We start from the raw sequence: 17,310 nt of genomic DNA, 5'->3' as shown, positions 1-17,310 counted from the left end.
GATAGCAGCCTGTTCTGGGGGCTGGGGTTGGGGGAAGCTCGGGCTTCCCCCGCCCCAGCCCCGTGCCTGGGGGGAAATAATTTTTTTTCTTTATTTCCCCCCCCCCCAAAAAAAACCTAGGTGCGCCCTATGGGCCGGTGCGCCCTATAGGGCGAAAAATACGGTATATAAAAAACTTTGTATAGGGGCTTCTTCTTACGTGGCATTATAGACTGGAATGCCAATACCAAAATTCCAAGTCCACAAATGTTAAAAGGTGCAGGCATTGTCGTTTTTCTATTAAAACATATGCAGAGGTCTGACATATATATGAAAAGGGAGGCGGGTGAGTATATTTTTCCCCTTATACTACACCATTCATTTAGTTATTTGATATACTATCAAACAGTTCTCTGAAATCTGTTTTGTAAGTATAGTAAGATGCCATTTTTTCATGTTTTTAAAAAGCCAAACACTTAACACTTGCAGATTTGTACGCTTGTACTTCTGCCAGAATATTGTTATTTGAACAGCCGTGGAACTGGCTTACCTTCCCAGTTGGCAGTGGTGAGCAAGCATAAAGTCTAGCTGACCAGGTGATCTTTTGTTTGCAGTTATGCCCCACCCCCCAGAAACAATGGCTTAAGTCCCGTAAGACCTGCTATGTTTGCTCAGTGAATAAAGGCAACAAGGTTTGCAAGCTGCTTTTACATTCTATTGCTTTAGTTGGACACATCAATCAACCTCTCCCCAAACCCCAGCACTCACCAGCCTGGAAAATGAATTTTAGCTTGCTTGCTATAGCTGCTTTGTTCCCTCCCACACTCCACCCTTGCAAGCACGTAAAGCAAGTCAAAGATCTAACTATTCGACTGCAGGGAAACAGATGCATAGACAGAACATTTGCTAACCTGGTCAGATAAAACAGTCCCTCTAAGTACCATGCCAAGAAGCTGAAGTTATAGAGTTAATACCTGACACACAAGTGCCTTTTCAAATTATTTTTGAGTCACACTACTGTTAATGTAGCATGGAATTCTTCAGCTGCATGAATCCATGGCAGAAAATTCCATTTTTTAAAAAAACAACCTTTCATTGACAGATTTTTATTTTTTTAAAAGAAAATCAGCCACAGCGGGGAAAATGACCTCATGTTTAACATGTTTGTAACTGAACAAAGTCAAAAACATTTTACCTTCTGAAAAATATAGAGGGATGGAAATGTGCGTGATATATCCAATTTTATTAGCTCCAAACTAGCCTCCCGATCAGCAACTGATACTCCAGCATCTACAGAGATTAAAGCATGCAGATTTTAATATATGTATATGTCTGTAGAGTTATTTATACAGTAACGTAAGACTATGGCCATCTTCTACGTAGTCTGACTATTACTTCCAATCAGAAATTAAGAAAATACTAACTTAATTTACAGAAAGCAGGAAAAGGTGTAGAGAACAACTATTTCATTCAACTATCATTTTAACCTATGAGTCGTGTTTGGTATACCACTGTAAAAATAAAAAAAGGTTTTAAGAGGTGATTTAAAAAATGGTTTAACTCAAGCAGGCACAGATGTGTTGCCACAGTCCTCCCATTTTGTCCCCTCACCTCCATTTTGTCTCAGAATTTCCATCCTATAGTTGGCAAGGGCTCGGCAACCCAGGACAAGGATGTCAGACTATCTGGACTGTGCACTACTCTCTCTTGACCTAGGAAAGAGAGTTCCTAACCCTAAATGTCCAGGAGCTACAGACTTCTTGGGCTTGCCGAGTCAAAAGTAACTGCATCCTAATTTAAATTTGGACAATACCCTGCTACTCATTAAACTGGCAATACGAAGATCCCCATGCCCTTTTGACACAATGGAACCACACCATTCATTCCCCGTTTCAGAAAACAGCCAAAGCATATCCACCCTTTTTGTTCCTCTGGAAAATACCTTTCAACAGACTTCCTGTTTCAATTTTACAAAACTAATTGTTTTTAGGATTCTGGGGAAAGGATATCTCCTGAGAGCAGCCCTGCAAGCAGACACAGTGCCCAACTCATTCTGGGTTGGTAAAAGCTTTACTGCGCAGTAAAAGCTCTACTGTGTCCTGTATTTTTACTTTACTCCACCAAGGATCCTTCTCACCAGTCCTTCTTCTGTGATAGGGAAAAAAACCTCACTTTCATTAATTCTCTTCCTCCCTTTCTGCCTGGTTTTTTTGCTTGCTTCTTCTTCCTCTCTCTCTAATCCTTGCTCTGCCTCTACCTTCTCCCTTCAACTAGAACACAGTTGTGCAATTTGGGCTTGTGGCCACTTGTCCTATTCTTTCTCCATCCTTTCTCAGTAGCCTTCAGCACTTGACTTGTGATTTGGGCATTATCATCATTTATTTTAAAACTCCCCTTTCCAGGGTTACATCCTGAAGTCTCAGTTGTTTTCCACTCCTTATGGAGTGTTCCACTATTCAAGCCAAAGACCTAAGTTACCCAGTTTGTGCTCCTGTTTATTCTGCAAGCATGGTAGTTTCTAGGCCAGCTCTTCCAGGCTGACAGCAGCCTGCTCTCCAGCACAAAGAGCTGGGGCCCATAGAGCAAAGAGACTCTTCAGCACAACACTATATTCCCTCATCCATCTATTGTTCCTGAAGGGCTTATTCCCCAAAAATGAAATCAGGTTTCAGACCTCTTTAGAGACATACTCTACTTCCCAAGCAAGCATGCTAAGATATCATCACGTCATACGTTTATATTGGAAAAGGGCTTCTCCCTCACCCCTCTAATTTTGTACTGCTCATAAGGTTGGATCACAAATGACCAGACTTACTCTGAACTGATATTGCCAGTTCTGTTTGATAAATTGGTATCCTCCCTACAAAACCTACTTTTATTAAGCTCTTCCAGCTTCAGTATTTATGACAAATCCACTGGATCATAACAGTATAATATTCTCTGAAGGAAACCCTCATTTCAACAAGCAGACAATTTTAAGGTATCTGCTACTGTGTTTGAATCTCCAAACAACATGATGAACAAATTCAGAAATCTGTTTGGGATTCAACTTGCTCAGAACTATACCACATCAAACTGTAGATGTTAGCTGATGATAATGTTAGCTTTCTATGTGCAAGTATCAAACGTTTGATCCTACGATGAACGATCTAGTCCCAAAAAGCCTGCGCTATATTTCTGAATGTGTCATTTGGCTAATCATGTGCATTCTACTTAGAAGAATGTAAAAGCAGTAACGGGTATCATTGTAACCTACCTTCTGCATCATTCTCAGCACCCATCTCCCCAAAACTCTTCCATCGTTCCTTGGCTCTAGATAAGAAGATTTCATAGAGTTCTGCAAAACAGACAGCAAAATGGAGCCAAAGGGCAAATTTACAGATAAGAACTATACAATTTTCACAGTAATCCTGTTTTTTATTATATGCATTTTAGTTATAAAAAGCAGAGAGGGAAATCATACTGTGTAATATCCAGCCACTGACTCGGGACAGCTTCCCTGAATTTAGTTTTAGCTTGAGACATGAACAAGCCTTTTGGCTGCTTGTATATCCCCCGTTGCACACACAAACAAACCACTAGGTACTCCATTAACAAAATTTAACCAACTTCAAACCATGGCTTCATATTCCAGAACTGTTGAACATATATTCCTAGTTAAGATTAACCAGGAAACAATTGTTAATGGAAACTCATGTAAAAGGGCTTCATGCTCAGCTAAAATGCTCCTTCGTGTATCTGGGTATTAATCCAAGACGTGATTGTCCAAACAAGTACATAGAGATCTAGGCATGCTCCATACAAAGATTTGTGAACTGTTAGAATCTTTACGTTGTTCCAGTTCTTAAACCAGCTATACTGATCTTTCTTGAAAGAGATGAAACTGAAACATGCTAAAATCTACTAACCAAGTGATCTCTTCCTAAAAAGAGTGAGTCTTCTTGCATATTAAAAACAGTCTCTTGAACTAAAATATTTAGTCAAGTCCCATTATTTAAAGGCTGTCTTCTCCCCCACCCAACAAAACCATTAACAAGCTCTAGCTTTTTGAAAAGTATTTGACAGCTAGAAAAAGTTGTCCCTTTCATTATCATCTTTAAATGGCTTCAATTTAAAACTGGTATTGGGAGACTGTGCCAGTTTACCTCTCCTGGGTGAAGCAAAATAGATACATTTTTGAACTTCTATGGCATAAATTAATCTCTTCTAAAAGCAACTTCTTTCTGCATCAATAAAAGCTATTACAAACTCAGTGGAAGAAATGTTGGGTTATTTCTTGAGACCACCATCCTACTGAGATAAGAGTTTGCATGTTTAGAACACATACCAGGAGTAATATTCAGTTCATTTCCTACAGCAAGACTCCACACTTTCCCACGAACACTTGGAGGTAACCCTTGCCACCACAATTCTCGAACTCTCCTTGTAGAACGCCTAAAAAAAGAGAAGATGGGTTTTTTTTTGTTTTGGTAAGTACAGGTAATTTAGCTGCTATTCCTGGCATTTCCAGGTTGCCCCAGAAGCAAAGAACATCAGCAAACTTTGGCTCCATATAGTGGAAAGTCAAGTGTTTTCCCTTATAGAAGCCAGGTCACCTGAGAGGGCTATTGACACAGCTTTATCCCATCTAAGCCAACAGTGCCTTATGGTTTCTCCTAGATGCCACCACACCCAGGGGAACCCCCTGCCCTGGAAGACTGCAACTTCACACAGGGTGAGCATTTAGGCAAACTGCTAATAACAAAAAATTATTAAAGAGATTACTGAATAGAAAAAGTAATTGTAGACTATCATGAGCCCAAATACATGTTTGAGAACAGAAAGAAAAACATTCAAGGCTTCTGAGGGATATAAAAGCCTGTGAAGCTTATATTTAATGCATTTTCATCCTGCTCTTCAGTCAAAAGGGCTTCCATAGCAGCTAACAAGCATCAGTAAAAAGGCTCCTGATGTTACAAAGTCATCTATACTTACATGGTTTCCCAATTAGGCAGTATTTCATTGACCCAAATCACCATAGCGCTAGCGATGTTCTCCTCTTGCTTGAAGCGTTCTTTCATTATTTTCTTCCTTCTATGTGCGTCCTTAATTTCTATTAAATCCAGAATATTCAGTAATTTTAATTTTAAAATGTAATTTTAAAATCAACATTTAAAAAATGTTCTGGGGGTTACATTCTGCAGATTAAGTCAACTGCCAAATTTATTGCATATCGGTGCTGTTGAGATTAGCTCTCGACAGAAATATGAATCTCCCAATACTGTCTATTTCCTCATTTCCTCTTCCAAGTTTGCAAGACACAGTGGATGTCTGCAATTGTGTATATCTAGCAAGAGGAAGTAGGGCTGTACACTGACTAACCAACCTCTCAAATAATGTTTGAATAAGCGGTTCTAGAGGAACTTTGTAAGAAACCACTTGTTGCATGAACCATGACAAGCCAAATTAGGACAGATGTTATTGGATGACTAATTAAATCTCAGAAAGCTGGGAGAGTAATGTAATAGTGAGTTCTAAGGGAAATTAGAGAGAGCCAGCAGTTTGGAGCAGAAGCAATATTACTGATTCCAAGCAGAATGACTGGAGTAACAAAGATTATCATTTTTTAAGTAAGAGATTACATTTCCAACTCCAACATTTACCCCCCCCCCAAAAAAAAATCCACCTTCTCAGATACCATCAGTATATAGAGGCAAAGATGAAACACAACAGCAAGTCAGTTGTTTCAGTGTCCAATCCTGTATTTTCCTTTATCACGTTAGAATTTGTGTTATTTAGTGAATTGGAAGAGTTGGAAGAGATCCCAAGGGTCATGTAGTTCAACCCTGTGCAATGCAGGAAGCTCATGGAAATCTGCCTTGCTTTCAGGACTGTTTCAAATATTACTGGTTTTTTTACACAGGTATGAGTGACCTCTATAATTTCTCACCCCAAACCCAATTAAGCCAGAGGGGTTCACTGAAACCTTTGTGGTGCTACTGCCTGCTTGGGACAGGGAGAATAGGAGGGAGAATAGGAGGGGTAGGTCTTCCAAGTACCCACCACAATACAAGGCTGGTGGGTTGTATTTGGCAAGGTAGGTCATGAGTTCTGCAGGTTTTATGTAAAAAGTGTGTATACCACACTGTACAACCTACATGTCACCTGCGTACTTTCCCTTACGTAAAGGGTCCAATTCATGTAAGAAAAAAAGCAATTCTATTTGACAGGCTGTTAAAACAAATTGCTGACTGCACTGACAAGCCAACATAAGAAGCAAGTTGCCTTTGAGAAAATATTTTAATTGACGCTGGAGTGCTAATCTATTGCTATCATGGGTAAGCACTTGCAAGGGTATAAGAAAGTTATGCACAAACATTAATAAACACGCACAGCGTTATGGTTTCAACACTGGCACGAGCTCCGAGGGGTAGATAAGGAAATGTATCTTTTGTAAGGTCAAGGCCTAAAGTCTTTTAACTTGTACACAGTCTTGGTGCAGGATGACAACAGGTTTTAGGTTGAGGATAGAATCCACTAAACGCCATCTGCTGAAGGCTGCTGAAGCTGAAAAGGCAGTGATCACCTGCATTTCCATATACACTAACTGCATTGTATACCAGTTCAACAGCGTAACATACATAAATGGCACATATCTAAACTGTGACTCTCTGCAGCGGAACACAAGCTACCAGGCTACTGCTTTGGCTTTTTCTGCCATGTTAAGCTGCAGAGGTGAGTGTAACAGTGAAATAGATGTGTTGTGTGTGTTAGAGAGAAATATCTAGCTGTGCGTGCTGTGTGTGTACACTCAAAAAGCATTAATGAATATCTGTCTTCAGAATCCCAAGTACAAAGCAATGAATGAAACAAATGTGAAAGTTTCAGTTCCACACAGAGTGTGCTAAAGTGTTAAAATTGCAGCCATACTTTGAAGGACAAATTAACTTCATTTTAAGACTGTACCTCTGTGTTAAAAGAAAGAAAGAAGAGTTTTCTTTTAGTCCAGGATAATTTGCATTCTATTTTTTATATTCCCACATTTTCATTTTTAGAAAATAGCATTATGAACAGTAAGACTAGCTGTCAGGGAACTGACATCAGAGATTAGCGGAGAGGGAAGTCGCTCCGAGGATGCAGGGGAGGGAACTAGCAAGGGGAGAGAGAGAGCTTCCGCTGGGGAAGGAAAACAAGGTGACACCAGGAAGAAAGGGGAGGCTGAGAGTACTTCGGAGGGAAGGCTCCGAGACTCTTCCAGTGAGATCAGTGGGGAGAGCGCAGGACCTCCGCTTGGCACGCCTACTCTGCGCAGAAGGCTTCCGCGCAGAGAAGCTAGGCGGAGACTGGCTGTCAAGGAATTTTTATGCTGGAAGAAGTTCAGGAAACGCCCACTGACGGATTCTGCCAGTGATTAAGACAGTCGCGTTGTAAGGCGCTGTCAAACCAGGGAAAGGTTTAGCTATACAACCCGCTTGGAGCAGTTTGGAGTTTTACGCATAAGCAACCCCAATTCCCATTACACTAGCCATACCTCTCTTTTTTGCTTCTGCCACCATTTCATCATATTCTTGTCTGTGACGTAAAGCCTCTTCTACAGATTTTGCAGGAAGGTTCCTGGGGGGAAAACATAAGCAAAGGTAAGGCTAAATGAATCAAATTAAAAAGTTCTGTTTTGTTTCATTTCCTATACAAGGGAATAAATTATTCCACTCTGCTTACTCCCAATAGGACCTTCCCGTCTGAGCCGTGCAAGATACCATAATTACCTTACTGAAGCAAAGATTTATGCCCAATATCTCAGGAGGCAGGCAGACTATAAATAAGGGAAAAGGTAAGACTGACCCACATTATACAATATTTATAGTACAAACCTTCATCGTTTGTTTCCGGACATAATTCAAGTTGCTGGGATGGATCTAGGAAGTCATTTACAACTTAGGGCAAGGGTATCTGAAGGGCTACCTGAATGAACATTTCTGTGCACCACAAAAACCAACATTAAATTTTGATATGATCTTCAGGAGGAGGTAGGCAAATCCTTCCAGGCATAACTTTGGACATAACAACCTGCTTTGACATGAAACTGATAGTCTGCTTTCAAAAGAACTCGTAGCGACTTACGATGGTCGATCCTCCAAAATAAGAGCAGTAGTTGAAAGTGGCTCAAATTCAAAGTGTCTACGTCTTGTCGCTTGGGGTACAGGTTTACATGTTTTTCCTGTTCGTGCTTCATACTCCTAAACAAGATTGAATGATATAATTTTAGTTGATCCACAGATGGGATACATGGCAACAGTTTAAGCTTCCATCAATGAAGCTATAAGTCGCCTAGGTAACGACAACTTCAGAGTCCGATGAATATTGCTAGCAGCCATGCACAGTATCAGCTTGAGACTCAGGACAGAGCGAAAGACACTGCATCTAGTAATCGTGTTGTAACCAACACAAGCTAAAAGAGTAAATGTTCTGCAAATTACAGCGTGTGGCAAATCCATATAAAAGGAGGAAGCAAGACAAGAGGAATAATCTGCTACTTATTGAAAGTTTCTGGTCCCATTCTGATGTAACCTAGTGCTAAACTACGGTTTACCGTTATGGTTTGAAGTTCACAAGTTTCAACTAACCATAGTTAAGTTTGTCCTGGTTTAGACATAACACTTAACTGTGATTAGTGTAAAACAGAAGTAAGTGCATTTGAACTGCTCTTCCCAATCACACAGGAAGGACAGAAGGGGGACGGGAAAGTCCACAAGCACAAGGCTTACTATGGGCTCATTCCTGTAATGATAAACCATGTCTGACGAAGCCACTGTCTTTACTATCTCAGTTGTCAGTAGTATGGTAATCTGAATGTATACCACCACCCTGCTATCAGATAAAAATGTTGATCAACTTAGGTTGATTATACAGAAAATAATTATAAAGCATATGTTTCTTCCTCACCAACACACATTCTTGCTGATTGTATTAAAAAGTGAGGTGAAACATTAATTGTGGCCAAACCACAATCTAAAAGGTTTGTATCAAAGAACTGTACCCACAGTGGTTTTGCAGTAACGACTACACTAGAGGTTTGGCCACTCTTTAGTATAAAGGAAATCAGGGCAAAATACTGCTACATACTGAATCAAATCCCCCCCCCCCATTAAAAATATCTCAAATACACTGCTAAATTCCACAGACCTAGCCCATTTCAAAACATAAAAAGCAACAAATCAGTTTAACTGAAAAAATATGCTGTTCTAAATAACTGGATTTGCAGCAGCTATAGAGGTAAAAATTATATGCACCAAGAAGTACAAAGCAAGCACGCTAATTTTCTCATGAAAACTTTATCTTCGCCTTTAAAATGCATGGCTAGAACCTAAGAGCCCTCCTGGATCAGACCAAAGGTCATTAAGTCCAGCATCCTGTTCTGACTGTGGCCAACCAGATAAAGCTCCTTAATTAATTTGGTACACCTAAAATGTAAAAAAACCCAACCAACCCCCCAAACCCCTCAACTATTCAGAAATCCCTTCTGCCAAAATATCAATACTATATGAGGGCCTAACAGAGGATGAGTTTTCATAACATAATAAAAGTTTGGTGCCACCTTTTAAAAGGTGTTTGGCTATTTTGGACACCGTTTGCTAGCATTCAGGATCGGAGCAAGGCATAGGAGGCTTGTGGCTTCGCTTTTGCAAGCATGTTGGCTGGAGAACAAGAATACCACTTCATTTAAAGCATCCAACCATGGCAAGTTACTGTGGCATCAAATTCATCAGTTATGGTTTGGTCAGACAGCTAAAAGAGGGGTTCCCTGCCTGATGCAGCGACAGGGTTGTATAGACTGCAGCACTTATTTGGCATCAACCCACAGCATTATTATTGCTTTAGAGAATGCTGCTGGGACGGCTACAACATAAATGAAAAGGCCACACCATTTACATTACCATGTTTTTGGCACTACGTTAAATACATTTATGGCAACTGCACAGATGATTTTTCAGCCTAACATAAATATTCAGAAATATAATTTACATATTTCAGATGTAGCAGGTATCCTAATCTCAATTATTAGGGATGAACCTACTCACTAGAATCAGCAAGATTCAATTCTGCCAAACATGGCTGGCCTTACCAGCCACTACCCATAATATTTCCAAGCTTGTCTTCACAACTACAAGGGCTAGAAGACTTCAACAGACCCATTAATGGGAGCTACAGTCCTCCAGACATGGGAAAGGTAACTGACCTTTGGACATTTTCAGAAGGTCAAATTAAGAGGCTGTGAAAAGCATCTATTCAGAGAATGTTAGAAGCAATAAATACATTTTTATAAGTTATGCAATGGAGTGCAAAAAAGATAAGTGTTGTGCCAGTGAACACATAAAAGTATAGATGCTTGCCAGGCTTATTAGTCATTTAGGGCTGTGTATACTTTATACTGGTAAAAGGTTTGTGCCAAGATAATGCAAGATCTGCACCCTGCATAAATTCTGTTTGCTCACTCTGCTTAAATGTCTGCTAATCATAGATAGTGGCAGGAAACTCTTCAGTACAATAAAGCTTCACCCTGTGACCATTAGAAGCCCTGCCCTAGAAACCCTACCCTGCCTCATTTGTTTTGTTTGTTGTTGTTTTAATTTTTACCAGGCACTACCCACAATATTTCCAAGTTTATCTTCCCAGCCACAAAGACTAGAAATTATCAGGCTACTGAATTCTGGACCCAATACCAGTTTCTGTGCCTGCACAGTGCAAACACCAGCTACACTCAGCCTTTGCTAAAGCACTTTTAGATAGGCTAGCTGAGACAGGTACCTCCTGCACACAGCAATTTCTTGACAATTGCTACTGTCTGTAAGATAGAAAATCAATTAAGAATGCCATTTTGGACACAAGTTTCCTTGTGTCAGTACTGAATGCATAAAGGGCAAGGAAGGGATGCAAGACTCTGAACACTTAACTCCTTGTTTATTTTGTGATGTGACAAACTGAAAGCAAGCTTGTTTGAATGCTTTGCCGTTTGAGCAATTGTGTGTATTCTGACTGTGTAAAATTAAAGTTAACACTGTTGCCTTGTGACTTGTTCTTGGCTATAAACACCAGCCAAGGAGATATCAAATATGTTCATGAACCTCAACTGTCTGCGTAGCAATCATTTCAAGAGGCTACTTCATGTGCATGGACTAAAAGTAAAAATAAAATAACTACTGTATGTTCCTAACATTGAGTTTCTGGATTGCCAATTGACAAACCTTATTTGACATAATATGAGGTATGGAAGGAATATCAGAGAGATGAAATTCAGTGTTTCTTATGAAGATAACCATGCATGGCAAGAAACTGACTATTCCTACCCTTAGGGGAGCTTTTCCCAACCTGATGGCCTCTAGATACTTGGACTATAATAGTTCCATCATTCCTGACTTTGGTCATGCTGGTGGGAACTGATGGGAGTTGTGGCCCAACATATCTGGAGTGCACCAGTTATTAACCATATCAGACTATTATGACAGCTCCAAAAAATATGTAATGCATCGGTTTAAAGCATATCATTCACACGTTATATGTTTTCAGGGAGAAACACTAGTGTAACAGGGTAATCACTGAATAATGTGTGATGCTGCCCCAAATGTTCAGTTGAGAATCATGTGACAGCATCCTAAGCAGTGTTCCCGAACCTAGTGCCCTCCATATATTTAAAGCTCCCATCAGTCCCAGCTTGCATGACCACTGGTGGGCACCAGGTTGGGGAAGGCTGATCTTAAAGCGCCCCGACTCCAATAATACCTTACTGGGTTGGGAATTTTCCTTCATTAGAACTTTAAACATCTGATAGTTCTATACATATTCCCTGCTCCATCGCTTTTTCCTCTGGTGGTATGTCTAGTAAATCATAAGCTTTCAGGCAGCAACACTCTTTAAAAAATGTGTGTGCTTTGTAAGATTCAGATGCCTGATAAAATACTATTCCTGGTCCTTGCACTGAAGAAAAAAATAGATTCCTAGCATCAGATTGCAGATACCCAGCCAACTGAGCAGAGTTCTCCAACTCTGTCTCTTGATCATTCCGACCATCCACCCAATAAATTGAACCAGGATAATCTATAAATGGAGATCCCAAGATAACTGTAGGAAGCAAAGAAGAAAACCCTTTGTCATAGTGTTATGAAAGTGTATTTTAGACAATCTCTGGTAGAGGCACCATGTCACTCACTCCCCCCGTCCCCTTGCTGTAAGTAGCATCATTCTGTGGGATATGAAACAAAGACTGTGTTCAAATGAAGTGCACAATCCACTACATGCTATATTCATCAAACTGAAACCCAAGTGCTTCATTGTTCTTGACAAGTCTACCTTGCCACAAACAAATAAGAACTCCAAACCTAAGGATTAGCTTGTTGTTGTTGTTCCAAGGTGGGTTACAATAATAAAAGCACAATGTTTAAAAACAGTTTAAAACAACTTAAAATTACAGAATAACCTGGGTCCTAAAAATACATCAAGTGTCAAAGCCAGTGTATAGAGGTGCACCTTTTTAAGTTCAGGAATTTGCATCAGAGAGAGGAGTTGCTGATACATTATAGCAAAGGCAACTCAGAAGATATTAAAAAGCAAGCCTTATAAAGAGGTTTAAAGGAATTTGAAAAAGCAGAGTGTGAATGGCAGTAGATATGGCAACAGACATACAATTACCCCAAGAAAGGGAAATTGGAGAGAATGAAAGATGAGGAAGCAGAGTCAGCCTATCAGCATTTCCACTCTCTCTAAAGAAAACAATATCATTTCAGTGCTACTGATGATCAAGTTCCAATAGATTCAAGTGTCAGGATTCACAAGGCACTGAAACTCAACGCCATCCTTCCTCCCACTCCACCCCCATCCCCACAGCAACAAAACACACAGAGGATGGGGAAAGGGTGTTCCATTTTTTTAGGGTTAACATTTGCGCTTTTTTAACCCTTAAGGCCTTAACAAGCAAATAATAATAATAATTCAAAGAAAGGCACTCAAATATTTTAAAGGCAGAAAAGCATGCTTAACATAACCAAGATAAACAGAAAGAAAAGGGAGGAAAGGGACTAGCTCCAACAATCTGAGCTCTTTTACATCTGCCAAAATATTCTTTTATTCTCTCAGCATGTGTCCAATTATGTTACTAACAGATGGGGATCCTGACACTTTGATCTAGTAGTGTATTTGACGAAGAGGAGAAAATAGGACTCCTATCTGACATGACCCCATTCAAATGCCAATATTCTTACTGCAGGCTGTTCCCTATTCAAAGCTACTAAACAAATGAATAGTTAGAAACTAGGGGATTAAATGGTTGAAAGAGGAAATAACATCTAAATGACTCATTAGTCAAGATGGCCTGAAAATCGGCTTTTCAAATACATACTACTTTAGACTGGGTTGGGATTAACGTTCAAGATACTAAGAGAATTTAGTTTAACATGTTAATAAGCAGTGATCTACAGCCACCCTGAGTTTTGAGTGAACAAGAGAACGGAGGGGTACACATTTTTTAAGTAGATCACACCCCCAATTTAGATGGCGTATTCATTATTTAATCAGTTATCTAAAAAAGCACCAAGGCTTATTGCTCATAGATAATAGTGGCAGAACAGAGAGCAATAGCTGGTCTTCGTACAATGGGAAAGTATTGCTCCATGGATAAGAGCTTAGTATGAGTACAGCTAGTCAAGAAAAAAACCCGAGTCCTTTGCTTTTAAGGAAGTTCTCCTTGCACAGCCTTTGCCAAGCTCAACTCTGGCATATTTTCCCTTCACCCGTCCACTTGGAATGGCGACCTTTAACATTGGAAACTGTTACAATTATTTAATTTCACTATACAGCCAGACGTCAGTGAAGTTGCTGGAAACATTTGTAGACTATTGCTTAAAAATCTCTGAAAGCCACATGCTAAGTGAACAAGAATGAATATTTCATTCAACTGCAACAATTAATCTGGATACATTTTCAAATGAAAGAAACAAAACAAAGAAATTCATATCAAATTTGCAAACTGTGAACAAGGGAAATGAGTAAAACTTGCTTTTCAATAATGGTATTCAGTGACTTGATGAGTTAGTACTGTTAACTCATGCTACAATTATGTGATATGCCATCTAATTCAATGATTGCTAAAAAGATCCCATGCATGGCATATAATGTGATAGAAAAATATTAAATTTCATACCCCTGTGTTTAATAGATTGAGTGTAGATACTGATGCAACACTGCCAGAACTTTCATCCTAATGAGAAAAACAGAAGTACATCCTTAGAGAAACAATTGACAGTCATTAATATACAGCAACATGCATGCAAACTTTATGTTCTTCTTTACAGTTTATATGGACCACCAGTGCGTACTGCTTTTTCAAGCATGCTCATGTTCAATTCCAATGCAGATTGAGATTGAGGCATTGGGCAGATTTAAGACATATACCCATATTCTACATTAAAAGCTAAAATTCAAAGCTTCTATCAAAAAACCACCGAGAGTTTAAGGCACAGATTGTATAATACATAAAGAGGACAAAAATAATAATCCATTACGGCCTTCATAGCTAAGTCATGCCCTAGCCAGCAGTCTTCAGATCTTCTCAATTTCAGAGGCCCACTCTAAAAGGTTAACATCTGTGGAAACATACATTTTGCTTCTCTCTGGTATTTTTGATAAGCTTGTATGTAAATTCTACTAGTTTTAAATCTTTTTAGTGAGGTGCATATGTTTTAGATAGCTAAAATGAATGGTTCCACAAGGACTAAGCAGGGAAGAAAGTCGGCAGGAAATGATTTGGATGTTTAAATTCAGATCTATCTTAGCATTCATTTCTGTTTATGAAGCATTTGGCACAGCAGTAAAGATGCATCAAGGGACCAATGTCCTAAACTAGCAGAGCAATTCAAACCTCCTTTGGGGCAGGCTGGCAGGGGCTGGATTGGGCAAATGCACCTCCACCCAAATCAAACCCCTCCCAACAGTGCTGCTGGTCTCTTATCAGCCTTCCACTGCCTCTGGAGTGAAAGCAGCGGAGCTCCCCTTCCCAGGAGTGGGGAAGGGGCTGGGCTGGCCAGGATAAATTACCGTATTTTCCCGTGTATAAGACAAGTTTTTATATTAAAATTAATTCTTAAAAATTGGGAATCGTCTTATACACGGATAGTGCAGAGGGGGACGTGCGATTGGTGTCCGCAAGCAGTAGATTACAATCAGCGATTTGGTGGGTGATTGGATGGGCGCAGCAAGGCCTGCTGGTGATTGGCGGCTGCTGGCAGTGAGTGGGCAGGTGATCGATGGCTTCGTAGAGGTGTTTGTTTGGCAGCGACGGTCAGGTGGGTGAATGATTGTTGGCACCCCCCCCCATAGAAGCTCAACAACTCTGGGCAATCGCCCCCCCATTTCCTCAATTTAGAGTCCCCCAAAATAGGGGTTGTGTTATACACACAAAAATATGGTATATCCCAAGCCATCCCTGCTGATGCCACATAGTGGCCTTGGGCCCCATTTGGGCCTGGTCACTGCTCCAGCTCCAGACTGGCACAGCAATCTGCCTGCTCGCCCCCATGCGCAGCACAGCTGCAGATGCAGTGGTGGTCTTGCCACTCCATAAAACCCATTCGTGCCAGGGAGGAATTTAGATTGCTCCCTACATAACTAACACAAAAACAGATTGCGTCACACCTGAAGCAGTACTGAAAAGGCTGTACAAATTGACTAATATTACGTCTTCACGTATCAGGAGGGGCAGAAACAGGGGCTACTGAAAATAAGATGTAAACCCTGCCAAACTAATAGCAAGGTGACGTATACTTCAAACCTAGAGAGGTTCGCCATGCCAGAGAAAGCAAATGACCTTGGTATGAACACTGGTTGGCAAATCAACTAGCAGCCTTCCAGGGCCCAGCAAATTTCTCTCTAGTTCCATTTGTCCTTGGGAAATCTAGTGACGGATCAGCCACCCACTATGGCAACATTATTCCAGAAAGTCTATGAACATGGGATAGGTAGTTTAACTAAGATACCAGGAATCTTGATAGCAAAAGCTCACGCGCCAAGCGCACCAAGTTATCTAGGAATCTTTTCCCATAACCTTGGAAGCACCTCTCTGATGGGATAAACATTTCCACACATTGTGTCAGTGTGGTAGTAGGTTGCATTAGCAAGCAAGGAACTTCGTTAACTGGCTTAACATACTTAGTTGCTGGTTTAACATACTTTCGCTGATCTTCATTGTTTGCGGGCAATAAACCATGCTCATTTATGGGTAACAGATGTTACAGAATACCGTAGGTCATAGGATCAATATGAATGTTCCAAACAATTTAACTGAAAAGTGTCAATTAACATCACCTTTGCTGAGCTATTTTAGACACTCCATGGAGCTTGGACAGAAAGACCGAGTTTTTCTTTAAATAGCAAGCCAATGTGTCCTTATCATATTGCTTTTTAGAAATACCACTATTCAATAAACTCAAGCTCAAACCACCCTTGGACACCCTGCAGTGTTAGAAACTGAGATATGAAAGCTAGGAGCCAAATAGCACCTTAAACTTAGGTTATGGGCGCAACAATGGAATGTCCAGGCGCGCTTTTTTATAACAAGAATACAAAGCTGAAAATGAACTACAGCTAAAATACTATGTTCATTTTTCACATGGTCTAGTCCTTCCCCTGCCCACCCCCCTTATATTCTTAAGAGGGTCTATTCTCCAGTCTTCAGAGAGGAGCTGGATGTGGGGAGGCGGAAAAGGGTCCTCCTTTCCTTCCACTCTGCAGTTTTAATCTGAAATCTCAGGGCGCAGTATTGTGTCCAGAGCTCAGAAACTGCTAATGAAATTCCCTGTCGCAAAATGCACTGAGAACAATGGAAGTTTCGAACACTGACAGACACCCTGTCCAATTTCCTATGACTAGTACCATTCAGCTGCTTTTAAACCAATTTCTAAGGAAGCCTGACACTCTAGAGATTGCTAAAGAACTTTAAAATTTCATACACATGTATAGTAAGAGATTACCAGGACAGTGAGAGAAATAAAAGGAAGTGGTGAGCAAAAAGGAGAGAAAAGTCAAGCTTATTTTTTTTTAAAAAAGGAAGTAACATTGCTGATTTTAGGAGCTGCAATTATTCCCATCCCAAACAAAAACTGCTAATGAGGCACTTTAAAGAATGCAGTCTATCACATAAGTTTTTCAGATAGAGAAAAAAACATGAAATGTTCCTATTCATCACATATTTCAATCCATGCTGATACCATGTCAAGTATTTAGAAGTAAGTGGTTGTATGTATGCAGAAGAAAAATGTATTCTTTTTTCTGCCAGATAATATACTGATTATTTTTTAAAAGGGCACA

General features: G+C 40.1%; 1 protein-coding gene across 2 annotated transcripts in view; it reads right to left on the bottom strand.

Moving 5' to 3' along the window:
• The window catches only part of TBC1D12 (TBC1 domain family member 12), a 46,794-nt gene that overhangs the window by 7,800 nt on the left and 21,684 nt on the right, over positions 1-17,310 (bottom strand). Inside the window, exons 3-9 of one of the 2 annotated variants that reach the window (XM_053388701.1) lie at positions 14,150-14,206; positions 8,080-8,195; positions 7,490-7,572; positions 4,954-5,071; positions 4,307-4,413; positions 3,236-3,316; positions 1,175-1,269 (exon numbers count right to left, since the gene is read on the bottom strand). In XM_053388701.1, the coding sequence (XP_053244676.1) occupies positions 1,175-1,269; positions 3,236-3,316; positions 4,307-4,413; positions 4,954-5,071; positions 7,490-7,572; positions 8,080-8,195; positions 14,150-14,206 (657 nt within the window). The remainder of the gene's footprint in view (positions 1-1,174; positions 1,270-3,235; positions 3,317-4,306; positions 4,414-4,953; positions 5,072-7,489; positions 7,573-8,079; positions 8,196-14,149; positions 14,207-17,310) is intronic. The other variant, XM_053388702.1, reaches the window with a different exon arrangement.

The sequence above is a fragment of the Podarcis raffonei genome, chromosome 5, assembly GCF_027172205.1.
Source record: "Podarcis raffonei isolate rPodRaf1 chromosome 5, rPodRaf1.pri, whole genome shotgun sequence".
Lineage (NCBI taxonomy): Eukaryota > Metazoa > Chordata > Lepidosauria > Squamata > Lacertidae > Podarcis > Podarcis raffonei.
Note: the sequence above shows the minus strand (reverse complement) of the source record. Positions and strands in the feature narration are given on the sequence as shown.